We start from the raw sequence: 27,603 nt of genomic DNA, 5'->3' as shown, positions 1-27,603 counted from the left end.
AGCTGCACACAAACCTATAAAAAATATATCTTATATGGTCTGTTCTGTGATGAAACTCAGTCAATCTATTGTACAAATCGCTCGCTGTTATAATGACTATAAAGCAAAGGGGGGGTCTCTCTCCTTGTTGAAGTACTGACACAACTAGGCCTTCACAACATCAAACTGCCTGCAGAGCCTGTGGATGTTGGGGGAGCGAGAGAGACAAGAGAAATGGTGAGCAAAGAGCCCAACCACTTGCTCTCAGGCCAAACCAACGGCAAGAGCACCTTGGCGGACAAGTTGCCCGGGACAATGACTGTGCGCTCTGTGCTGCTCAATCGAGACTCCCCAGATATCGAGAGCCGCCTCAAGCGGCGCCGCAATCGCACCCACCAGGTCCGCTTCAAAGACCTGGAGGATGGCAGCAGCAGCAGTGGCAACAGTGGGACAGGAGAAAACAATAGCCATCAGAGGCTTGCCACGGATTGTAACAGCCCACATCCTCTTCGCAAACACAGCAGCAGGTCCCCCAAGCCATGGACTGACAGGGATGGGCCACAGACTCAGAGTCTACCTGGCCAAACCTCTGTGGTGGGGGCTGTGCGTGGGGACATGGCAAGGACTATAGAGGTGGTTGCTGCTTTCTTAGCCAGGGCCCCTCCTCATCCATTAACTCCGGGTCCTACACGTCGATGCTGGGCACCACCACAGACTAACTCCTTGACCTTGCCAATGACACGCAGGCCCAGTACGAGCACCAGCACAGCCATCCAGACCTCCCCATGCCTGAAAAAGCCCCAGTCCCTCTCTTCCACCCATACACGTAGCCACAGCCCCGGGGACTCAGTGGGCATGGATGGGGATGACGAACATGACTCTCAAGATGAGTACCTTACGCACAACCATGTGTTGGTATCTGGGTCCAAGGACCAGAATGGTCCTCCTCGGCCTGGGGATCGAGCTGTGGTGGAACGGAGGTCTAAAGCTTCCAGGACAGACATTAAATCAGCTGTTAGTGTGGTAAAAAACTACAGACACAGCTGTCCCCCTTCAGTGCTTCACAACACTGAGCCATTTCCCTGTTCCTCTGTATCCTGTCGAGATGGCCCCAAGCGTCAGGGAAGCAGCACTCCCTCAGTGGTCAGGAGGAGGAAGCGCCTTAACAGGACAACGAGTGATCCTGGAAAGGAAGTGCACTACTGCACCACTCCGACTCAAACTGAACGCCCCAGTCCATCCCCGTCACCCTCGAACACCAAACTCTGCACCACTCAAGTTCAAACAGAGAGCCCTTCCCCATCTCAAAATTCAAAGTCTTGCACCACCCAAAATCAAACTGAGAGTCAACTTAAATCTCCACCTTTGAGTGACAAACAATGCACAACTCAAAATCCCTCCCTACCTCCAAATGCTGAAAAGTGCACCATTCAAATACAAACAGACTCGCCATGTCAAGCTCCTCCAAATCATGAACCTTGCACTACCCAGACACAAATGTGCAGCCCTTGTGTTTCCCCACCTCTGACAATATCACTGAGCGCATTGCAAACTCAATTTGAGAGTCCTGTTTCCCCAACTGCGACTAAAGATCCTCCCACCACCCAAATAACTACTGTGCCTTACTGTACCTCTCCCCCACCTGCAAGTGCACCAACACAGACCCCTGAACGCTGCGCTAAACCACCTTGCTCCTCTCCAGCCAAGCCAGCTTGCATCACCCCACCTCCAGCCATAGCACTGTCCATTCCTTGCTCCACTTCTGCACCTACTGTTGCCCAACACCCTATCCCGTATTATACTGTTGTGTCACCACCGACAACCCCCAGCACAATTGTTGTCTGCTCCAGTCCTTCCTCAACTGCACCATCATGCCCCATCCAAAACTGCACCTCCCCTATCTCAAGCATAGTGTCATCAGCTCCCCTAACCTGTTCCACCCCTACCCCAACTGTAACCCCAAATATAACTCCTGTTGACCCCATCAGACATCCTACCACTGCCCCAAGCGTAACTCATGAACAACCACACAGTGCATCAAACGCCACACCATGTACATTTGTAACTCAAACTTCCCTGTCATGCACCTCCATATCATATTACTCTACCACACATTCGGTTAGTGCCCATGCCCCTCAACCAAATTCTACTTCACCTTCTTATGCCACTCTCATACAAACTGTGTCTCATTGCAACATTCCATGTCAAGCTCTGCAAAATACCTCTTCTGCCAACACAGGTATAACCCCCTACTCCTCCCCAGTCCCCAAATTAAAATCTTGCACTTCTCCGCCTCCACTTGTGAAAACATATGCGTCCACTCTTCCAAATGCACAAACGTGTGCAACACCAACTAAAGCTGTTCCTCTTTATTCTTCCACATTTCGTGCTGCACCACCATACACTCCCCCCTCTCAGGCGCCCAATAACGCTCAGGATAAGAGGGGGATTCGACTTCCACCTCCACCCCCGCCACCTCCACCTTACACACCACGCAAAAATGGAAGTGATCCACCAGGTCCTGCAATCCGAACACCCATGCTCAGGGCAGACAGCAAGGTCGGCAAGAGAGATAAAGACGGGGAGAAGGAGAAAAAGGAAGATATAAAATGTACAGACTCACCCAAGCTCTGTGAGAGAGCCAGCTCTCTGAAGCACAGAGCTCAAACTCCACCAGTTGCTGTGATGAAGGGAGAGAAGCAGTCCTCCTCCTCCTCTCCTGCCAAGGCCTGTTTTAAGTCCAGCTGTCTCAGCTCAGCCCAGGCTCAGCTTGGGGTGCTACACAAAATGCTCTGCTCAGGACCCAACGCCAGGCCCAACACCCCCAACAGCCAATACCCTCCAAACCAGCAGAGTTGCTCTGGAGCCAGGGGCTGCTCTGCTTCTGGGGAGCGGCCTGCAGCTGGGCCCCTGACTGCCACCCAGGCTGACACACTAAGACAGGTCCAGGAAATTCTGGGAGGGTTGGTGTCTGGTGCCAGGTGTAAACTGGACCCAGCCAGGGTGGCAGAAAAGCTCCTGGGTCCCAACGGACCCCTGCATGATATTCGTCACCTGCAGACTCAGCTCCAGAGCCTGGAGGGGGTCCTGGAGACCAGCCAGAACACCATTAAGGTCCTGCTGGATGTCATTCAAGACCTTGAGAAGAAGGAAGCCGAAAGAGACGGGTGAGGCAATATTTCATTTTGGTCTGCAGTTTACATTGTAGGAATTAAAAAGGAAATGCCTGCACACTGACTCCATACCACAAATCAATTTGAATCAACAAGTGTTTTTAACTCAATCAGACCTTTGTCAAGTCGTAATACATACCACATTACACAATAACATGCTTCAGTTTTTACTATAAGATCATAAACATCCAACTACTGACGTTAGCAGCTCTGAAGGCTTTTCACTCTTGCATTTATTAATTAGCCCTCGGCTGACCTATGGCCACATTTAGATGGACTTCATCCAACCCATCGACACAGTGGAGGTGCCAAGAGTGCAGTGTTGCAATGAGACTTAACCCATCAAATACGTGCTTGTGCATGTTCATGGTAAATTATTTTGTAACGTGAACTGTGTAATTTTACCATCGTTAAAGATAAATAACTGCCTCTGTGACTTACAAAATCCCATTTCATAGTATTTTAATATGCTGTTCAGTGTTTTTGTTCTGATAAGTCTTCACATTTAGGGATCTAGTACTCAAACAGGCCATTCTGGATTGTATTTCATTATCTCACCAGTACCTGAAACAACACACCCACACCAATGCAGTCTTTTGTATTGTTTTGTTGCTCGGCTGTTTTCCACGAATGACTGAAGACTGAAACGTCTTCCAGGGCTCACTGCACAAAATGTAGGCACGCAATAACCATGTTGCAACAATTTCATTGGACAATGAAACAAGAGCCATCTTTACTGAGTTGATCTGAAAACTGTTTTAAACGCAATTCACAACCTTGAAAAGTGACGTTTAGTATGAGACTTCACACTCGCAAGTGTTAACTTTGGTGAGACTTTTTCCTGGCTCAGTTTTCACAACACATTGAACATATCAAAGGTTAAAAACTTCAGAATTTCACATCATAGGGTAGATGACCCAGGATCAAAGTATTGTTTTTTGCAATTCATGTTCAAGGTGCTGTTCAAAGGTAGCGTTAACTGCACTGTGAAATGTTGCACAGCCCAGGGGTTTTGAAAGGGGTTTGTCTGGGTTTCAATGTTGTGTGAAAGCCCTGGGCCAAAAGAGAAGTGTCCCATATTTGATGTTGCAAATGTGAAATGTCTGGAAGCCGTAGGCTAATGGAGCTGTAAACCCAGGGCTAACGGGGTTCTCAGCTCAGGGCCAAGTCAAATGTAGTGTGAAGAGCCATCTGGTAGTCTTTGGCTAACTTTAACATTTAGTTTTCTGTTAACCCTTATTAAATAGATGTTGTATTGCCACATTATTTTCAGATTAATACTAAACTTTTCTAGAAACAATAAGATTTACTGTCACTTTTGAAAGAAGACATAACACACACACACACACACACACACACACAGTAGCTTTTAGCAGGCTATTGTTAGCTGTTGTTAGACAACTTTAGATTTGTGTCTAACTGACATTACTAAATGTCACTGACTTTATAACTCGTCTCTACTTAAACCATTGTTTTGGAATGTCACATAAAACAATTTGGATACATTTAAGTCCAATATTCCCTCTCTTTTAGCTCCATTTTTGGTCTCAACCAACTCCTGAGGGAAATATCTGTCTCTTTAGCTGCTAAATGTCATTGGCCTTTTCATTGATGGATGACATACAAACAAACAAACAGACAGACAGACAGACAGACTGACAGACTGATAGAAGGATAGATAGATGGATAGATATATAGATAGAACTAGAAAACAGGGAAGGAGAGACGAACAAACAGTGAGACTACGTTAATTATAAGTGCCTGGTATTTTGGAGACCTGGAAAGTAAATGTCAGCATGTAGCCTAAGTGCCTGCTGTTTTATTCCCAGACAGTTAATTTCTCAAGTGAGAATCCAGTTCTCTCCACACAAAAACATAAGAGGGGCAGACATTATAATGTGATCATAGCTTTGCACTAAAAGATGCATTCTTTCTCCTGGAGTCGAGTAGACACTCCAGGAGAATATTCTGCGTACAACAACCCACTTGTTGTATGCCGAATATTCTTCAAAAAGGGAATATCCACATCCCAGCAGTGATAACCTTGCTATATCATGTGCTGTGAATATTACAGAGAGGGTCGTCGTTCCTAAGCTTTGCTGAGATGCAACTCTTCTATTTATAGCCAATCCCAGCTTTGTAAGCATTGTAAATGCTTTGGCAACATGCGGACTGAACACAATGTAAATTTGGTGAGAATGAGAAGTGTGTAAAACAGCAGGGCAATAGACGGAGAAAAAGAAACACCAGTTTGAACACAGAAGGCAGGGGAGCGTCTGTATTTCTTTTTATGAAGTCTCATGTCAGTCATTTCAATGTCAGCTCTTGATCTGCAGAAGAATTTATGTCATGTCAGACCACAGGGAACAGTTTGGTCTCTCAGTTGCACCCATTTCGCAGCAGCTCTTTCCTCATGCATGTATGCAGCAGGCAGGGATAGATGGGAATCAGCATTTGGCTGTCATCATGTTGGTGGTTTCAGATGCGCTATGCCTCTCGTGTAAACCATTTACCGTTCTCATCAAGTCTTTAATTAATCTGCTTGCGACATTGTAAGCTGCTTAGTCATTTCTCCCGCCTTATCACACCAAAATAGTACATGATGTGGGGACGAGAGAACTCTTAGATAGGACAAGATAGACACGGATGGATGTGTGTCTTTGGATCCATGGAAAGGCTTGACTGATATCTGAGCAGCGTAATCCAATACACACTCCTTACACTAATGACAACACTTTGTAGACATTTTAACCTGTCTCATTAAGTGACATTTCTTGTGTGTTCCAGTATAAGAATTCAGTGATGGGGCTAAGTCTAATGCATGCAGACTTGACTTTTACCTCATAAGCATTGTTTTATGCCTGGAGTGATACAGTGACTCATGGTTTACGTAACAGCCTGAGCCGGTTGGAAGGGGTATCGTTCATTAAAAAATGATCAGGGGTGATTTCAGAGAGGATTAGATTGGGTGTATTTGCAGAGATGTGTATGCCAGAAATTTGGTTCAACAAGGGGAATGATAACCTGAACATGTTTTTGTGGGCTCACGCAAACACACACACACAAAACATCACTTTTTTACCCCTGATATGTCATCTATATGCTTTTCAACAGAAGACATTCATATAGGACCGGACAGGACATTGAGAACTGTGGGACCTGTAGGGACTGCGCCTGCATCATCTACAGGTATGTGGATGGATGTATCCTATTGTGAGTGAGAATTTCGGCATATTTATCGCTTGTTTTACATGTGAGCACCAAGAGCGCATTGCGTGTCTCGGCGCACAGTTATCTGCATCACGCTGTCATTTCGAATCACGTCAGTTTTGGGATTTCAGTTTTATGGCTCGGTGGGATTGTCGTTCTGCTCGGTGTGAGAGAACGGCCGGGTACAGCACTTTGAGTATGGCCACTCATCGCAACCATAACACCACTGCAGGTTTGATCACTTAACACAGTTATTATTTATTAAGACTCATCACACGCATACACTCTCCGATTTAATGAGGTGACTATCAACACAGATCGTGCAGCGGTGTGCCCACTTGGTTTCCTCCCTCCTCCTCTGCTCTTCTCATTTTTCTATTCTCCTTATCTCTCTTTTACACACACAGATGCACAGTGTCAAATACGCAAACACACACACACACACACGCACACACACACACACACACACACACATACACACACAACACACACACAGTTACTCCGTAATCATTCCGCTCCGAAATTTGAATTGAAATCAATCAATTAACAAACAGGATTTCACACTTTACAGGAGGGTGAAGAAAGGCAAAAAGGAAAGTGTGGATTGCTATGAAATTGAAATCCCTGTCTCTTGGTTGTAAATGTCAAAATTGCAAAAAAAGAAGAAGGGGTTATTAGCAGAAGAAGTAAATCTTGCAGAGGGAGAGGAGAAAGTAATAGTGGCGAGAGAGGAGGGATGGCATTCGTTGTGCTATAGCCTACATGCAGAAATATAATTTTATTATCACCGGATTAAACCTGTAAAGCCTGACACATAAAACAAGGATCAGAAAATTCTATATATATATTTTAATTGAGATGTTTATTGAACCTTTTGACAGAATATGAAGATAATGTATGTAATTTTCAGTGGCAATTTTGGTATGAAAATTCTGGCGGGGCCACACAATATTCAGACAAGAAAATTTGATGATGCAATCCAAAAGTACCAAAGATATATCACATTGAACCATACTCTCACAACTAATAAACTGTGTGCGAGTGAGAGAGGGGAACACTGCGATTGCTGTGACCAATGTATCACCAACAGGAGTCATGACAAAATTCCAGTTGAATAATCACACAATGTCAATATCTAAAATCACACAATGACGATCTAAAGTGCTAAATCGTACTGATCCACACGATTCACCCCTACTGTTGTAATGTTAACGTAAGTACAATATCAATCCCTCTTTAGCTAGCTAGAGCAGTAGGGCCAGTTCTGCAGTGCCCCACCAAATGGAAACGGGCAAGCAGCATCAGGCACGAAGACCAATTTCACACACACTACAAAGCAATGTGTTTCTAGAGAAGACATTTCAATCAGAATATGATGACAAATTGACAGAGAGAAAAGCCTATAACTTCGTTTTTACAACAGCGCCCTCTGGTGGTGCCTAATGCAAAAACGCTGATGGTAATTTAATTTGCATATATGATTTTCAGTTGTATCATATACATCCGGCTTTCACAGCAATTTATTTTAACTAGGCTTTTTTATTTTTAAATCATATTTCAAATATAAAATATATAATTTACGTGTATATAGTATTCTCATATTAGATATTATATATGAATACATGTGCATATTATAATTATTATATCGATCTGCATTTTTCTGCATCAACACGTTTAACGTTTAGCCTAAAATATTCGTAAAATTACCAATCTTACCACAACTTTCTCAATATTTGCAAAATGACAGGACAAGGAGGCAGCCATTTTGAATTTGGTAAACAAGGACTCTCTACTTCCTGCATCACTCTGATAATCCTCTAGGGTTGTACGCCATGTTTGGCAGGTAATTATTGATCTCGTTGAGGATGTAGAAGTCTCAGAAACAAATGACGTTATAGGATCACGGCTTTACTCTGATTATTAAAACTCTCATGTCAACCCCTTAGAGGGGTTGTATCACATTATGTCATAAATCTGAGGCACCATAACCCAATTAATGGACCAAGATTCATCATCAGTCTTTTTAATTGTGGATTGGAGCTGTGAAATGTTGCGTGTATACGTACACCCAAGACTGATTGCTTTCAGTGATTTGATTGTGCATGCTCATCTACTCACTCAGTTATTATTTATAATTCTGTAGTGCTAATAGGGTGTTTCCTGTAGCTACAACACAACCTCGACATTAACCTGATTGTTAAACAAATTATATTATTGCTGAAGTTTAAATTACTGTACAGCACATAAATGATTCAGTCTAATCTGGTTATTTTCAGTAATGTATTTCTAGTGTGTATGCAAACCTCCTCAATCAAAATACAGAGGCAGAGAAGAAAGGCAATGGGGGATATGAGGGGGGAAAAAAGATCTGTGAGAAAATATCTTACACTTAGAAATGGAAATGGAGAGAGAGCAGATGGAGAAGAAGCCCATAAAGAAAGGGATTCATTCGGAAACTAAATACTGCTTCATCTTGAAGGATATTACAGTGCGGGTTACTGCTCAGGAATGTCTGCATGAAGCAGCGATAGTTGACTGAGAGAGTAACATGAGAAAGTGAAATATTACACTCATACATCACTTCTCAGTCGACATCCCAAGCCACTATTTTTATGGTCAGATGAGGACTTATCGCTCAATCTACCGCTCAAGTCGACATGCTTCTTTCATGTGTGACAAGAGGATTTTCCTCCTTTTTAAAAGTGGAGGAGATTTTCTTTTCTTTGAGGCTCAATTTGAGCTGAGTCTGAAAGAGAATTTGGCAGCAATAGAGAAGGTGGTGTTGGAGGGAAAAGACAGATAAAGTGAAGCCCGGAACGGAGTGAGTGATGGAAAAGCCATGAAATCTGACAGGACAGATTCCATCAATTAAAAAAGGCTCTTGAAGAAGTCTTAGCTCTCAAAGAAAAGCACAGCTCAGCACATCACATGACAGTATCAATCTAGATGAAAAGCCCAGACAGCAATATATATATTGAACATTTTCATGCAAGAACATCTGTCCTCGTCCAATAAGCCACAAAAGAAACTTGACACAAGTAAATGTAATGTCACACAACTGTATTTTAAAGCTGCTATAATCAATGTTGTCATATTAACAATAGATCAAGCGTGTAATGTGAAAGAAGTCGCTCGTACAGTTGTGATGAACCCAAAGATATTATCATCTGACTCTGCAGTTCCCCTCCTCAGCTCTGCAGAATGTTTTAGTATCTTTCAACTCATTTTGGTTTTCTTGCCCAGAAACAACAACTCTTTAAATTGACTCACTGCTCTCATCCTCATTTTTGAAGATAATAGTTGTAAATTTCATCAGGGCTTCCTCTCATTGTAGACGGTGTTTTTTTTAAATCATGCACTACCCAAAATGCAATTCTGATTTGTAATTTCTCCACTGTTAAATCATCAAGACAGTTTTACAGCTTTTAGTTAGGTCAGGCAAAATATATAAGCATGAAAGTTTGGGCAATTTTGTACAAAATTGCGCACAATACACAGAGAATATTTACACTAGTTGTAAAGAAATGCATTAAGAAACATGCAGTTTGAACGCGTGTTCAGCATTATAGCTTTAATTAAGTGAATAAGCACAAATGTATGCAGTGTATGATAATATCAATATTTGTTTGTTTGTTTCGGGTTTCTTTAAAGTCGATAAACAGCAGGAAATGGTGAACATTTCTTTAAAAAATACAGACAAATAAGAGTCTAACAAAAACAATAATATGTTAAGTACAAAGCTACTTTGATACATGTGTGTCTTGGTGTGTTTGCACACAGAGCTTTGTTTTCAGGGCAAACCTTACGTAAAAATGCTAATGACACTTTAAGCATACAAATGTAAATACTAGTGACTACAGCCTGTAACATTTTGAACATTTTGTACCCAACCAAGACTTATAAATATACGCTTCATTTGTTCTGTTTTTTAAGGGTCTCACATTACACGAAGAATAATGCATGATGTATCTGATGTTATTTATCCAGCACCAGTGGCACATTAACTGCATGTTAATACGTGCATCTGAGTGTGTGGCCCTACAGGAGTGTTAATTAGTGGGTGGAGTTGTGTTATTCTTTTTGCTAATGGCGAATGTGCTGTGTGGAACAAAGTAGGTCTAACAAGGAACTGTTGTGCTTAATCCCAGAGGAGTTTGCGGGGACAGCAGCCTAATCAGATCTGTACTCTGCTGCTTTATCTCTGCTGCTGCTCTGTCTATTGCTCGATCACGCATTTCGCTGGAGGAACTCGATGGGCTGCTACTCTGAGATGGATTAATGACTCTGCCAACACTACCTTTTTCGGCTAAACTATGAGTGCACAGTTTTTGCTTTTTTCAAACACAATCTGTCATCGCCTTCGTTGAACAGCAGATAATTGAGAAAAGGCTTGCCGAGGAAGCCTTCTTGCTCTTTCTTCCCTGCTGTTATCTGTGGGGATGCCACTCATGTTTGTTTGATATCTGTACTGTGGCCTCGTTTCACAGTCATATTGTTTTCTCTCTATTCCTCTCATTCACAATCTGTGGTGACTCTTTTAAGCATCTTATTTGTCAATGAATGCCTCTTCACATCAGTGATATGCATATGAATGCCAGGCGCGATGGGGGTGGTGCTGGTGCTAGGGTGGAGGATTCCTCTGCTGAGTCTCCAAGACTCGTGGAACGAAGGCCGCAGACTGATCCATTGGGAGTGCTTGAGAGGAACATTTTGTGACAGCGCCTACAGAAACAACTCGTCACTCGCCATTCTCACCACACACCCATCATGAATCAGCGCTTCCTGACACACATCTCCTCTGACGCAACATTGCATGATGGGACCTGATACTCGCACGCTGTCCTGCGATTGCGTTAAAACAGAGAGGGAGTTGGTGGAGCATAAGAGACTCTGGGCACGGGAAGGGAAATGGGGATGACTCTTCATGCATCTCCATATCTCCAACTTTTCACTGTGTATTCACTCTCTTTTTTTTTTTTTTTTTTTTTACAAATGCCTAACTCCAGTGTGCAGTAAAATATTCATCCACATTAAAAATGAATCACAGTGGCTTTAAAAGATTTTAAAAAGTAATAATGGTGTTAAAGGAGACCTGGAGACATCTCACCGTTGGCTCTGTGTGGGTGCAGGATGGCTGCCAGGCACGTTTGTCTGATACATCCCCACCATGGACCAGCGATCCATGCCTTGCATGTTTAAACAGGCAGTGTAATGTAACCTGATAAGTTTCCGAGGGAATTAAATGATTGCGTCGGGAAAAAGAATTCTAAACAGCGCGTGGGGAAATAACATGCAGTTGTTTGTGCATCTGAGTCAAGAAAAATGTACTTCTACTCTAAAGTGGATAATCAAGTAAGAACAATGTTTAGTGTCTTGCTGTCACTCAAGTCAGCGTTAAGAGCTGTGGGCTGTGGTGCATGGAGCCCTCATTCACACTACTCCTGCCCTCTATAATGTGCTCTGTCTACTTCCCCGTCTCCAGAGTGCTACTCCTCAGCTTGGGCTCACTTTTCCTTTCACTGCCTTTGATTCACTTTCTCATGTGGCCTAGAAGGGCATACCAGTCCAATTCAAATACTTTCCACATGGTCCCAACACTGACCCATAGCTACTGACAGATCCTCATTGTCCTGGTTTTATCCAGAGGAATACGGTACTTTACAGACATCAGAAAGAGCCGCCTTTTCCAGTAGATTGCTTGTGTCACTTCCTCCGCTCTCTCCCCCCTTTTCTCCGCTTACTCTCCGCTTTGAATATAAATACATTTCACACCTAAATGGGGATGCGGAGAAGTGGTGCAAAATCACAGCCCGGGATTGGGTGTATAGGAGCAGCAGCAAAGAGGGGTTAGGGGAGCGTCAGAGAGGAGGTGAGGAGGAAAGATTGCCCAGGCAGCTGCCTACAGCTTTGCTTTCCCCTCCACAGCCAAATGAAGCAGAACCTGAGGTGTTTCTGTGCAGTTTATTCAGGGAAAACAACATCTATACTGTCACATACACTGTGCAAATGAACAGGAAAAAAGAAAAAAATATTAAAATCTGTGCCTCGGTGTTTGAACATTTAGCTGAGCTCCTCTGAAAAACAATGATGTGTGAGCAAATTATAGATGAACTTCTTATTCACGGTCACAAGGATATTTCTGAACCTGTATCCAGCTTGCAGGCATTCATTAAACATTGACAATTCTCTGCCATTATCATAACAGGCAGTGGAAATACCTGAGTGAATAGAATATAAAACAAATTCCCAGGAAAATGCAGAGGTTTAGAGAAAGGAGGAGAGGGAAGGTGCATCGGTTCTTGAAGAAGCAACAAAGCAAACGAGACAGGAAGAAGAAACAGAACAGAATATATAACAGTGACAGAAAAAACTGTGTGTGTGTGTGTGTGTGTGTGTGTGTGTGTGTGTGTGTGTGTGTGTGTGTGTGTGTGTGTGTGTGTGTGTGTGTGTGTGTGCGTGTGTACGCGCATTAGTGTTTGTGTAAAAGACGAAGAAGACATAATATTATTCTAAAAGCAACTTAAAAAATATATCTAGTTGCCCTGTATCCGTAGAAATAATGTTCATACTGGACTATTTTACACACTTCACAATGTACATCCATTGTGTCCGATGTAGATACCTACGGTGTGGTGGATGGGCATGTGCAAGCCTGACTCATCCAATTAATGTTGGCCTTTTGTCAACCACAATCACGATCTTTCTCTAACTTTTAAGGGTCTACAACCATAGTTTTTATATTAAAGATGTATCAAATGACAGACTGAATTCCCAATCACGTTTTGGAGGAAAAAGCTTTGCAGAAAAATTGCTTCCTGGATTATGTTCCCCTGCGACTTTTCTTCAAGAGTACGAATCACCACATGATTCATTGGTAGGTGGCCGGGGATGTTGGACGGTGGGCGTACAAAGAGCAGGACTTTGAAACTGGAGACCAGGATTCACATCCTTAGGGCCCCTGTCCACCAAAGCAATTATCCCCAGCTGATAACGCCGGGGGCTATTCGGAAAGCGCCCAGCTGGGAGCGCTTGAGAGGTGCAGCGTTTTTCAGGTGACCCCCTTTAGATGTGTCTGGTTGCGGTGATACAGAATATGCGAGCAAGCAAAAAATGTTGACTCAAGGGAGAGCGCTTGCTCTGGCCCTTGTTCTGGACGAAGGGAAGGCTAAAGCAAGTATGGAGACAACACAGACACGAATGAATATCATTTTGAATTCCCCTCCGTTGTTGTTAAGTTCAGCACGAGCTACATTTAGAATGTGACAGTTGGTCTTTGTGGTATTCATACCGCCCTTCCTCCAATGTCATCTGACGGCTGATAAAAAGTCACGAGCTCAGAATTGAACCAAAGTTGAACATTTTTTAACTCGTGCAGCGCTTAGTGCAGAATAGACCCTTAGCGCCTCGTCACGGTTGATACATTCTTTGTTTGCGGAAATTGTGTTGCAAGAGTGGTATAAATATTTTAGACTTTTTTTATGTTCTTAATAGAAAATGTAATGTTGGTTGCATGTTTCCTTCAAAACGTACTTCCTGGAGCAAATTAGTTGTACATGAAGGAGACATGGTTGCGTTTCCTGTAAATCCCCTACGTGGGCACCCAATCCCACATGGGAAAGGAGGACCATAAATAGAGGCATAAAGTAACATTTATAGAAATAAAGAAGTACCATATTTAGAGGTACAATGTACCATATATAAAGGTGTAAAATACAATATATAGAGATAGAAAGTACCGTATATAGAAGTATAAAATACCATAAATAGAGGCAGTTAAAAAATATCAGGCAATATTATCAATTTAAAATGATTATGAACTTTCAAAAAAAAGTGTTTGTGCTTTAAAGAAAGACAATAAAGTGTATAAATCTTAGACACCAAATAATCCAAAACACCAAGTCAATAATGCACTTATTGAACCCCGTTCTTTAGCCAGGCAACGTCAGGATAATCTGCCGACTGCAGGGCCTGGCTTTGCTTTTCTCTGATATTTCAAATCACCAGGTTATACATATCTGACAGGAAATTGATCCGAAAACGAACAGATTTCCTCCTCGCTGTGTGTCTTCAACCAAAAATAGAGAGAGAGAGAGAGAGAGAGAGAGAGAAACAGAGATAAATAGAAACAGATTGAAAGACAACAAGAGAGGAAAGTAAGAGCGGGTGTATTTTCAGTTTAACTGGATATGAGAGGTTTTCGTTTCTCAAAAGAAAGATTTGTCAGATTCTTGACTCTGACCTTTTGCTAACAACCCTGTCAGAGCTTTCAGACCTGTGTGTGTGTGTGTGTGTGTGTGTGTGTGTGTGTGTGTGTGTGTGCGCGCTCACGCACATGCGCACCGCTTCCCCCGTGGATGATAATGGATAAGTGGTGTGTGTGAAATGTGTAAAGGGCAGGGCAGGCAGTTCTTCTGCAGTAATCCATCTTTACTTCAGGGCTGAGCCACGGAGCAACAGGCACCTCACAGGGGAGAGGGAGAAAATACACTGTAGGCATCACTCTCATTCTTATAAAGCTACACAGAGGAAATGCTCAGCCAGCAGGAGCACATGATTTTCCCAGCAAGAAAACAAGAAAATAGAAATGAAGAGCAATATTTTGTTTTTCCTCTTGCACCACTGACAACACGACATTTACAAAAAAAAAACAGTGGTATGCAATGTGTTACCAGTGCATGCATCTAAAAGCCATTCACTGGAGATGTGAAAGCGTACAATTCTTACATGTCCTACAAATGTGTATCCATCCACCCAGGAGTTTGTTTGTGTGAATAAATGACAGATATAGGGCTGGGTGGGAAACAGAGGGAGAGAGAGAGAGGAACACCAAGAGAAGAGGGAGAGTGAGAACCCCTTGTTCATGCTTTTTGGCAATAATCACAGAGTCGAACTCGTGCCAACAGTGAGTGCCAGATGGTGCCCATCACCATTGTGCCGTGTCTTTGAAACGGGGAGGAGAGAGGAAGATCAAGAGTGGCATGTGGAACAGGGAAGCAGTGCCTAATGTGGATGATGTGTCATATAAATACTAATCACGTTAGAATCACACCCACAGCTAAATTAGATCCCTAAAGCTCTTCCAGTAGCACCCACTCTCAATCTTCTCCCTGCTTTGGCACTGAGCTTATGTCATTATCAGAGATGATTGATAGATGAGATATTAAATGCTAAATGCTAAAGTGTTCATTAAAATCGTCTTCTCATGCTTCATAGCTAGTTTTGGTTGCCAGGTTGTAAGAAATCCCTCTGCATGATGATGGGGTATGCACACATTTGTTTGTGCAACATTTTGTCCCACCTAGTCTGTAGGCAAACATGTCCGTAGTCAACACATTGTCACTCCCAGCTCGTCAAATACCGACAATTGGTCAACGGTCCTAAGCTATGAAGCTCAAGGTTCTCCTATAGCGTCAGTTTTGGACGTGTCAGGGACGGCGTGTCGGTTAACACAGAACAAACTTCTGTGTTTCTCTCATTACATGCATACGGTCTCTTTTCAAAATAAAAGCCGGTCTTGGGTCTTTCTGCGGCGGACTAGTCTCTGCCTGAGGTCCCACTGGAGTCTGAGGTGAAGGAGTTTCTGGTGAATCTGCATGATTTCTTCTGATTTAGCTGTAATCGGATTAAGAATAACTAACTAACTAGAAATAGCCGATCTTCTCGCTGACGGTCTTATTTACTTATGTTGATATAGATGCATCAGTGTTAAATTAAGATTGTTTCATTATCAGTTAAAAATTCCTCAGAGTAATTTTAAAAATGCAGCTGCTTTGAATGATAGGTTATCTCCAGACACAAAGCCTACATGTCTGAGTAACAAGACAAATCTTAACAAAACAAACCACTGTTATTTTGTTAGATATGTCTGTCATGTAGTTTTGACCAGGGAAAACACACGCAAAGAAAAAGGAGGTAAACATTGGTGTTAATCTGCTTCTGATTCTCTGCATCTATGCACATGTCTTCCAACAATCTTCCCCACAGTTCACCTTAGCCCTACATCTTCATTACCCCTTGAGACTGTATGAATCATCCCACCTCCAAAAGCTACAGAGGTGGAAGAAAAAACACACCCCTTCACACAAAGAAAGCCTCCATATGTATAGTGTGTGTGTGTGTGTGTGTGTGTGTGTGTGTGTGTGTGTGTGTTTATGAATAGTGCGACAGAGATAAAGATGGATCCTAACTGCTAGTTGTTGTTTTTTTCAGGTGGCAAACTGCCACCCTGCTGTCAGACCCCTCTCTCTCAGATCTCCACAATAACCACTCATCCATCAGAGCCTTCTGCTCCAGCAGCTATCACTCAATACCTCAGTGGTGCTGAGGACAAGCAGGTACTGCATGCAACCAGCCATCACCTTTTCCCTTTTAATTCACCTTCGCTGACTTACTGTTCAGCTCATGATAAAATCCAGGTGACTTTTGAACAAATCACAACACAAACTCTGCAGAATAGTGTCTACCCATCACTGAGCACTGGATAAATATCCACTGTGGACGGGTGCTGAGGAAATCTCCTGGCTTGACGTGGGTGGAGAATCAAACGGAGCTAAAAGGTGATTGTTGAACTGCTATTCTATTCACCAGGTTACCAGAAACACGACTCCAAATGAATGCTACTGTCGCTATGTTCCTGTTCAGTGGGTATGTAAACAACTGCTAACAACTTAACTTGACAACAATATAAGGCTACATCCAGAAACCAGTAAGCAAGACTGGAAACAGGGGGAAAGGGTTTGCCTGGCTCTGTCCAAATGTAACTAAATCTGCCTACACATCATTTTAAATATCACAAATTAACGAATGATGTTTTGTTTGTTCAATTCATACAAAAAGCAAAGTGCAATTACTTAACTGGCTATCCCTAGACAACTACAGTAACTTCCTAGAGTCTTGTTGTCACTGTGAGGTTGCTTCATATTTACCTTACACATGAGAGTGGTATTTTGTCATTTAACCCTCCGCCAGAAAGCAAATATTTCCCAAAATGTCGACCTATTTCTTAAAAAGGCAATAATATGGCAATGATGTGTTTACAACTTATTTCTGCTGCCTGCAAGTGGCCAAAAAAAATCAATTATTGCAGGTTTCAGAAACATGTCATTGTAACTTTATTTCATTTTCTCACTCAGATTTTCAATTCATCAACAGCCTTACATGACGTATTTGTGTTGTCACCGGTCTACATCTCACCTACCACTCTCTCTGTTATGCTACATTTAATAATCAGGTCGCTCAAAGCAGCTACACTGGCAGACGCAGTTAGGTGTTAGCAGCATGCTCACACAGTGCACTCCCAAAGTAAACCTGTAATGAGTGTGAATTCAGAGCGAACAGCTTTTTCCCCCGCTGAGCAGATCCTGGATGCTCAAGACTGCCAGCCCCGCATTTGGCTGCTGGTTCAGTGCAAACTTGTCTCATTTATACACTTTGTACAGCATCTTCCCATGATACAATGAGCTCTACAGAGTAAACAAAGCACTGGAATGTAGACCACAATAGCGGGTCAAGTCTGGTACAGGCTATAACTCTGATGGGACTAGCTCCCGGTCTACATCTGCTTTTATTTCCTCATCCCTGGCTTATGCTTCCTCAGTAATCAATCTTAACCTCACTTGCACTTTATTTGCAAAGCTATTTGATGCAAAGGACTTTCTCTGATCTTAAATCTTTCTGGTTTCTTCGCCTGGTCTCTTCAATAAACAACATTTTATGTTATTTATGCACAGGGAGAAAAATATAAACAAGGTGAGAGTCTGCACTCTCTCTCTCTCTCTCTCTCTCTCTCTCTCTCTCTCTCTCTCTCTCTCTCTCTCTCTCTCTCTCTCTCTCTCTCTCTCTCTCTCTCTCTCTCTCTCTCTCTCTGGGGATGGCTGTGCTCTTGGTTTTTGAAAAACAAAGCTCTGAGGGAAGTGCCAGAGGTCGCTAATAAGGTCACATTAGTAAAATCTATGTGGGTAATTGCTATGAAAATGTAAATATTAGGCATTCAATATAACAAAATGGAGAAAGATTCAAGCGAGAGGACATAGATGGAAGTAGAGACAGTAACATTAACATTATACAAGGCTATTTAATATCCTCCACAACAGGTTTCTCTTTGTTTATTCTGAATTGCTGCCAAGCGCTTCAGCACTTAGTTATGACGCCTAATGTATTGACCTTGAAAAAGGCCAAATTTGTAAATCCCAGCTCATAGATTCAATACAATATATTGTTCTGTCTTATGCTGAGAGGTGTTTTCTTGTAATGTGATCCGACTGCTGGTGATGTGCATTTAAGCTTTTAGCGTTCTCTGATTAACATAAATTATATCGCATAGCCAAACCCTACGTGGATAGCATAAATCATCTAATGTCGTGTCCCTGAGGTGTTAGTCATGTTTACAGTGTCGGTGTCTTTCTCTTCTTGCTCAGTCACCCAATCTCCTTCCAGCGATACACACTGAAATAACACATTGTCTCACTGTTCAGACATCAATTTCTATTAGTTCTTGCCCGAGTCTATCTTGTTAGTGAAGCCTTCTGTGCATCTTTAGTGTATGCCAGATTACTGATTTCAGCTCTGTGGTTACACTGGGGCCGACCCTCTGCCAATCAGTTCAAGCCATCAGACAAGAGACGCCTCAGCTGTCAATAAAGAGAACCTGACAACAACAACAAAACGTGTAGACTAGCTGACTGGGTGTCTGGCTTGAAATCTCATCTTAATTATCTCATTAACTTTAGATGTAACACAATGTGTCTCATGATCACAACTTAATTACCTGGAGCTCATATTTAGTTTTTAAGCCTGTCACCCTGAGATACTGATTTAATTATATTACTTCCAGACATCACTACTGAGCCTCTCTAGCACTAGGCAATGTCAGTCTGACGGTCAGGCGGTCCGCCACTTTGGTCCAGACTGAAATATCTCAACAATTGGATGGATTGCCGTGGAACTTTGGATAAACATTCATGGCCCCAAGAGAATGAATCCTACTGAGTTTAGTGCAACTTTTCCTCCACCGCCACCGCGAGTTTGACATTTGTGGTTGAGTGAAATGTCTCAACTACAATTGGATGGATTGTCGTGACAATTTGATACAGATATTCATGACCCCCTCAAGGTTAATCTAGATGGGTGGTTAACGTGGTTACCTGCTAAACATCATGTCAGCATTGTCATTGTAAGCTTACGTTAACATTTAGTAAAGCCTCACAGAGCTGACAGCATGGCTGTAGACTCTTAGCATTGTTTGATTTTGTGGTTATTAGGAGTTTAATTGAGGTCTAATTGCTTGGCCTACAATACAACTGCCCTTACTGTCCAATATTTCTAAATGATGCCCACAGAGTTTCAGCTTGACACAGACTTTGCCTGAGTGCTTTGAATGACTTAGGTACGGATCAATGCTGTGCACCCCCTCTGTCACCTCTACCTTTCCTTTAGTTAGGCATTATATACCTTACCTAAGAAATGAGGCTGGCACTGTGGCTAAACCTACAGCTTATTAATAGGAATCAATTTAAATCACACATATTGAAAACATAAACAGTACGTCGTAGACAAACACATACATATAAGCTCAAACAACACTGAGGCAGTACACGAATAAGCATTTGAGGAAGAACTTCATTCTGAAGCGTTCAGCATCATACTGCTGCAGAGTTTAGGGAAACTGATGACCTGAACGAAATCACACTGGAATGAATAAATTACCACCAAGAATCTAATTCTAGATTCAAACATTAACACGTTTGTTTTACGATCAATAAGATTGTCAAGGTATCGAAGAAGGATGGTTAAGTGTAGACCACAGTCTGGTGCGCCCTGCGAAAGCCAAGCAGCTGGTGGGACCACTTCAAATAATAGTCAGGGGAGAGTCCAGTACAGCTTGTCTCCTGAGTAGTAATTGTTTTGTGTGTGTGTGTGTGTGTGTGTGTGGATATTGCAGGGTTATAGTGGATGGTGCAGTGTCTTTGTACACGTGCACATTTACCTATTGTATTGTGTGTTGGCGTATGCGTTTGTGGGTGTGGTACCTCATCACAGATGAACAACGCTCTCTACAGAGATTGTTTGCTCATGTAATTCCTGCTAAAATGAAATGTTCTCTGGATAAAGAATATTCAGCCTATCGCAGAGAAAATTGCAAAGATATTTGGAGTTGATTGCCTTTGCACTGCTATGTTTCCGCTGAAAGTCTCTCCACCACTCAGCAAAAGCACAGAGGAGAGGAGAAATGATGATCTCCTGCTGGTTCTGTTGTATGAATGTTTAATAGATGGAAGGATGAAAAAGAGATGAAGCCCTGCTCAACCTCTATGGTTGTATTATTTTTTTTAAACTGTTTTAGAATATTATTCTCAGCTTGTCAAATGTTCAGCCTGTATCCCATCTGACTGCAACTAGCATCCTCATTTACAGAAAGTGCAAGTATCCTGCTCTTTCTTCTGTCTATCAGCACGCTATACTGCGTGTATCTGACTGCAGTAAAGCTACGGCTTAGGTAGCAATGTATACTTTGTAGTGCCAGTGATATAGTGGACAATATTTCAAAAATCACTGCTAATTTTCTCATATTGTTTTAAATTAGCAGTTTTGAATAACCTTGAATTCCAGGTAAATGATTTGGTAACTACAAATCTGCTGATTCAATCCCCTCTGGAGATGCACTGGGGTAGTGCTCTTGGGCAAGGTTGCTTTCTCCCAAATTGAATGATTAAAAAAAGAGTGGATTTATACAGTAAATCTCTAAGGATGGAATGACGTGCACGAAGTAAGGTCACACGGTGGGAAAAGATAGTGTACTGACACATGCTTTACAGAGAGATATATCAACTTGTTCCAGCTGATGTGTAGTCGACTTTGGAGTCACTTTGATCCTCCCGCTGAAACTCTGAGGTCATAGTTGTTTCGACCACCAAGACTCGGAGGTATAATACAATTCGACACATGCAAGGGTACAAGAAAGATCCCATCCAGACACGTTTTAAAATATAGAGATTCAATATACGACTCTTCCTCAAAAGGTTTAATTAACTTTTAAAGCATTTTTTTAAATGAATGAATCATTAATATTCAATGATTGTGGTGAATTCAGGTGTGCACTCGTAACTTGTTGATGATGCCTCTGAAGGTGTATTACCCCCAGGTGAAGGCTGTATTTGACACTACTATATCAGTTTATTCAAGTGTCAATCATAAAATCACTGGAGCTTAGTGAGCTGTCGTCTTCTCTTCAAAATATAGAATCACCAGACAACTAAGTTGCATATTGGACCATGATTGACTTCCATAAGTTGTGATGTCACTAAAATGATGCTTGTCCAAAAACGTCTTAAACAGCCTTCTAGGGTCAAACACACAACAATCTGCAAAGTGAAGGTCAGTCATCCAAGTGAAGTAACGTTAAGCAAAACACATTTTTTTGTAGGGAGGGGACTTTTTTTTCAAGGCTATATGGCTACAGATATATGGATGGCTATGTTTTATTACAGAACATGAAGTAAACACACATGCAATTACCTCTCAACTACTGTGAAAACACACGAGAATGCTTATTCTCTCCCACCCTCTGTGCCTGAAACTGCATGAACCACAGCTCTGACACTACTTCTGAATTATGGCCTGCATCATCATGTAAACCACACCTACTGCAAACTGCCCGCAGGCAGGACCCGAGGTGGGGTGCAGCCTATAGCCGCGGAGATGTGAGGACAGAAGAGGAGCAGCGGAAAGTACTGTGTTAGGGTCGCAGCTTCCTGCCTGCCACAGTTTGTGGGCTCAGTGTGCAGATAATTAAGGTTGAGGGTGGACAGCTCCCTACAGCGCCGCTGTGGCAGAGCTGTGGACCGGGGCTATTCATTTTCACAAAGAGGGAACACAGCGGAGGCAAGGCGGGAGCCACTGGGGAGCTCTATAGGGAGCTGATCCGTATGGTGGCACAAATAGGGAGGCTGGGAAGATGTGGAAATGGAGTACTCTATTTACTCAATTCATTTCAGGTCGGTAGAACAGCAGAAACTCCATTAGGCCTACTTACTTTCCTACTGACTAGCGCCTCATTTTACGCAGCTCCGGAGGTTTGTTTCAAGCTGTGAAGCAGTCCATGCAGCCACAAAGAGGTTTAGCTAAAGTGGCTTTTTTTTCTACCTGCTGTAAATATTACGGAGGAAAGAAATCCTCTTCACTGCTCTTTGTACCCACTCACTGTTTACTGTCCGTACCCGTTGCCTGCACTGTGCTCCTGTCTGGAGTTTGATGTTTCATTTGTTTATTTTGTCCATTAGAATACCAGTGGGCATCGAGAGTGAAGTGGTTGAGGGACCGAGGGAGTGGGAGCTATAAAGTCAGATGGATGTGAATGTGAGAGCCCTCGTTGTTCTTGCCGGAGAACTCCAGGCCCGTCTGCTGCTGCTGAGCTCGGTCCTCCTTGCTTCCTCTGCAGCACTTCTCAACCGAGGGAGTCCTTTTTATTCCAGCATCTGTGCTGTGATGAGAAACACCAGCTAACTAGGCCACTGCATAATAAGCAAGAATAGCAGCAAAGAAAAAGTGAATACAAAAAGAAAAGAGGAAAAAAGACGGAAAAAAGACGCAGTTCACGGGGGGGGAAGCTTACCCAACATGTAACTGCTGACAAAAGTAATTCTCTAAGCAAATATTGTCTTTATTCCTTTATTGTAGATGCAGTCATTTATTATTGCTTACATTTACCTATAACTTCTGCAGAGGTGCATCGGAGTTCACTTCTCATTTCGGCACTAAAGCCCCGGAGCTATACTGTCACTGACAATGCACCTTGCTGACTTTTCGTTTGGTGTGTGTCTCAACTGCAGTCCTGGGATCACTCCTGGTGCTGCAACATTTCTGTGATACTCAGCGTTTTAGCTCTTGATTCACTTTGTCAACGGCTCCATTATTGTCTTCCAGGAAGTGGCAGATGCGGGAGTCTTTAATGCTTCTCTTTCATGCTTTTCACACTAGTTCTTTGTATTTTGCGTTGTGCACACTCTTGTTATTCACGATATTTCTGCAATGTTTAAAGTGGCTTTAATTGATTTGTTTAGAATAACAATGTGACAATATGACAGCTCGTAGTGATGAGTCTACAGAGAATTATCACTTGAATCTGCAGCTCTCCTCAGCTTTAGCGAGCTCCATAACGAGTTTCAGCTCATCGTTTGTGGCCGCAGCACGCAGCTGTTTTCAGCAAAAAAGCTCTAAAAAGCCACTGCACACCAGCTGCTCAGCACCCAACAGCAGACAGACACAGTTAGCAACTAATAGCTGGTGAACATAGTGGAGCGTTTAGCAGCTAAAGAGCCAGATATTTCTGGAAGAGACCAAAACCAGAGCTAAGAGAGTCAAATCAAGTGTAAACACACATAACTGACACTTTCCTGCATTGTCTCTCTCTCTCTCTCTCTTTCTCTCTTTCTAGTGTAGAGCATGACTTCCGTCTGCAGGAGGGGCAGGTGGTACGCACATGGAAAGTGGGCGACCCTCCTGAAGGCTCGCCACAGACCCCAACTCCCCAGCCCTCCACACCCAACCAACAAGACTCCCCTCAGCCGGTGCGACCCCCTGCCACCGCCAGGAAAAACAGGAAGAAATGTTTCTGGTTCCTCTGAGTGCAGGCGGATTGGAGAAAAAGACATTTTGATACCATAATGCACTGCGCACCCTTCTTTAAAAACCTGCAAATGATAAACTATGGAGACATGGAATGAACTGGAGAATTAAAATGCATTAAATGCAAACATGAAACTGTGGGAGGAGAAAGGGTGACAAAGGTTATGACAAGTTTGCTGTTGGAGTTGATGATAATGGTTTGACTGGGCCGCACATGTTGTTACTGCTCTTGAAATGCCTCTTCAGCACTTACAGGTTTGGTACTGGTGCAGGGAAGTAAAAGTGCTGAAGTCAAATAAAAGCAAAAGTTCAGTCCACAATATGACTCACAGTTAGGAAGCAATTAGGAGGCATAAAGAGAATATATATATAGCGGGAGGACCCGGGCAAGGGGCAATACTGCAGAGAGGATGGAGTATATTTATAAAAGATGAAAAGAATAAAGTTTATAAGCAAAGAGAGAAAAAGACAGGAAGGATTCATCTTCATTAATGGACAAATGAGGGTCAGAACACCAGCTTTTATATCCAGAGACATTTAAAAAGAATTATTATGACCTGTATTTAAAACTTTTAATATACTGTAATTGATAACAAATTACTACACATGTCTACATGCACATACAGCACACACAAACACATACATAAACAAATGAAGTGACATATTTGCATAAAAGGCATATATATATAAAATGAGACATTGAGTGAGTTGAGCGACTCTGCTTGGATGCTATATTTCAGATATGGATTACAGCTCTATAAAAGTATTTTACCACAGCTGGATGTGTGTGTTTCCATTCTGGGTTCAACATGTGTAAGCAGCATTATTTTTCTCATTCCGTCTGTCCGAATATTCCTGTATTCACCCTCGGTTTTAGCGCCTGTCTCTTAAAGCCCTCCTCCCGAAAAAGCCCAGTCTGCTCCAGTTGGCTTTCGAGAAAAATATGGTGCACCTTTGCAAAGGTATAGTTCTCAAGCTGCAGGTGGAGATATGCTCAGATGGGGCGGTGGTATATTCTAATAAGCCTGCAATAAGCCACATCTGAATGGCTTGTTGAATTACATGTTTTCTGATTTAGGAAGCCCACAAAAAAACTTAACTGTGTGGTCTTATTTCACAGTTTGTGGGTTGGTAGGCGCTCCAGATGCCCAAATGTATGTGCACAAGCTCTGAAATGAGTTTTTAATGCTAATTCCCCTTTAAATGAACCCATCGGACCCTCCTAGACCTCTGAAATGTGACAAGATGCTCCAAGTAGAAATGGCTTTCAGTCAAAGAGGTTGGAAACCACTAGTTTAATCATTAACAATGCATTGTATTTTATAAGCTCACCATATGATGTAACATTTTAATATGAAAAGTAGTAGCTACAACTGTCAGTTCAATTAGGTAGAGTCAAAAGTAAAAAGTAATTCACTTTGAAAGGTATATAAAGGAGTATAAAGTAGCAGAAGCTCAAATACTTCAGTGAACTAGTAAATGTCAGTAACTTTCCACCACTGGCTGTTATCATTAGCCATTCATTTCATTAGTCACTTTTAGGACACAAGGATAGCTAAATTACTGGAAAACAGAAAACATGTTATACATTTCTAAGACGCAGACGCCTCTCAGTCCTCAGATGGCGCCTCAGACAGCCCACTTTCCTGGACACTTCAGGGCAAGTCTCAGGAAATTTAGCCTCAGCTGTCTGATGGCTGTAAGAAGCCCCAAATATTACTACTTAGTAATTCATGACACACATAAGCTGCTTCTATGAGGCTCTGAGGTTGTGTGAGATCCTGACCCAATTCATTCCGAACTTCGGAGAGGGTTAGCTCCTAGTTTGTTTGCTTGCTTGTTTGGCTTTGTACAACCACTGCCAGCTTAAACTTTGCCTCAAACAAAGCAGTTAGAAACAGACGGTGTTTTGTTTCTGTTGGGGAGAGAGTTATTGGAGGGAATATGCATCCGTGTCAGGCAGGAGTCCACAGTCCTTTATTCACTGGACTTGTAACTGCCACTTTTTCTCTCTGGGTTGTCGAAACATGAAACATGCATATGCACACATGTGCACGCACACACACCACCTTACACACCATCCTCAACTTAACTCTGTGTCCTGCTGTGCTGCACTGAGGTGCAGAAGTTGGAAAGAGTTTGCTGCACGTACCATCGCTTGAAAATAACACATTTAGACACAAACCCTGTCGTGCACACAGTCTCACAACCACACATTTCCACTTAACACACACGCACACAGAATCACACAGCAAACATATTGTTCTCAGACCAACACAACGCATTATCTCCCCCGCAGTTGTTCCTCTCTCTCTCTCACAACCAGGCACATGCTCCCTCCTAGTAGCTCTGTGTGTGCTGAGAGGAGTGTAGAGTTGTCAGTCATTAATCTGCTACAGCACAGCCTGTAATCCTGATGACAGAGCAGAGCAGGCTTACAGAGAGCAGAGAGGATCTGAGCCCAGCCTGGAGTGGGGAACAAAGGAGCCAGAGAAGACTGGCTTTGAATCCATAAAGAGAAAGGAAGTGTGTGTGTGTGTGTGTGTGTGTGTGTGTGTGTGCAGTGATTCTGTGGTGAGGTAGGTAACTATTTTGTCAGCAATGCTGCAGTGCTATTCAAGAATGCTGGCACACACAAAAGGGAGAAAAGCTTTACATGGAAAGCAACCCGGGCTGCCGGTGTGTCACACTGACACGTCAGGTAAACGGGCTCTGGTCATTATGAGTGTGTCACACTGACACATCAGGTAAACGGGCTCTGGTCATTATGAGTGTGTCACACTGACACGTCAGGTAAACGGGCTCTGGTCATTATGAGTGTGTCACACTGACACGTCAGGTAAACGGGCTCTGGTCATTATGAGTGTGTCACACTGACACGTCAGGTAAACGGGCTCTGGTCATTATGGAGCACCAGAGAGAGAGAGAGAGAGAGAGAGAGAGAGGAAACAAACCTATTTAGAGGTCTCTTCAAAGAAACATCAAGGGTCAAAGTTGGCTCACGCAATTCAGTGCAACATCAGTCGAGGCTCGACTTGAAATGAAGGAGAAAAAAAATAACCATGTCTTCGGGCATCAACAACCGTGCATAATGGGCATGTGAAAGCAACTACAACTGCCTCTGCCCGCTGAGAAGGAAGCAGCAAAGCTAATGCTGCATGAGTCATTGAGCTTAGGCTGCTATTGAGATATTACGTTTCACTTTGCCACATTACAACTAAAGAGGTCATTTCACAGTCAATCAGACCGAGAAGTAAGAGGTGCTGGAGACACAACCTGTCCGCACGTCCAGCACTTAAATAATATCATTTGAAGGCTAACGCAGTGAATGATGCAACGTAAGCTGTGTCTTTTCCCAATGACTTAGTAATGATACCGATAAACAAGCCCCAAAGATGCAATGATACTTGAAAGAATTTTATTTTCTTTGAACTGAGATTGGAGCCTCATTAGTGACCAAATAAAAGAAAAATATGGATTGAATGTGGACCGGGGGATCCAAATTAAAAATACACCCACATACACAATGCCTGGGCGTATCCTCTGGCTTGGCTCTCTAGATTTCAGAGGAATCACACACGGTCATATGTGTAGCACTGCAGCACTGTGTGTGTGTGTG

General features: G+C 42.7%; 1 protein-coding gene across 1 annotated transcript; it reads left to right on the top strand.

Annotated features, from left to right (window-relative positions):
- Positions 1 to 213: 213 nt before the first annotated feature.
- Positions 214 to 23,983, top strand: LOC142960591 (uncharacterized). Its single transcript, XM_076102541.1, has 4 exons — positions 214 to 3,146; positions 4,686 to 4,712; positions 6,264 to 6,341; positions 23,794 to 23,983. Exons 1-4 carry the CDS (start codon positions 214 to 216, stop codon positions 23,981 to 23,983), a joined length of 3,228 nt encoding a protein of 1,075 aa, XP_075958656.1.
- The last annotated feature ends 3,620 nt before the right edge of the window (positions 23,984 to 27,603 follow it).

Source organism: Anarhichas minor, unplaced genomic scaffold, assembly GCF_050575085.1.
Source record: "Anarhichas minor isolate MPS153535 unplaced genomic scaffold, ASM5057508v1 ptg000002l, whole genome shotgun sequence".
NCBI classification, from domain to species: domain Eukaryota; kingdom Metazoa; phylum Chordata; class Actinopteri; order Perciformes; family Anarhichadidae; genus Anarhichas; species Anarhichas minor.
The sequence above is the reverse complement of the archived record's forward strand: the minus strand, read 5'-3'. Positions and strand labels throughout refer to the sequence as shown.

Bases quoted from the DNA above. Each gene is read 5' to 3' on its own strand.
- LOC142960591 (XM_076102541.1), top strand. From the start codon at position 214: ATGGTGAGCAAAGAGCCCAACCACTTGCTCTCAGGCCAAACCAACGGC. The intron at 3,147-4,685 runs GTGAGGCAATAT...CCTCTCTTTTAG, and splicing joins AAGGAAGCCGAAAGAGACGG to CTCCATTTTTGGTCTCAACC. The intron at 4,713-6,263 runs GAGGGAAATATC...TATGCTTTTCAA, and splicing joins TTTGGTCTCAACCAACTCCT to CAGAAGACATTCATATAGGA.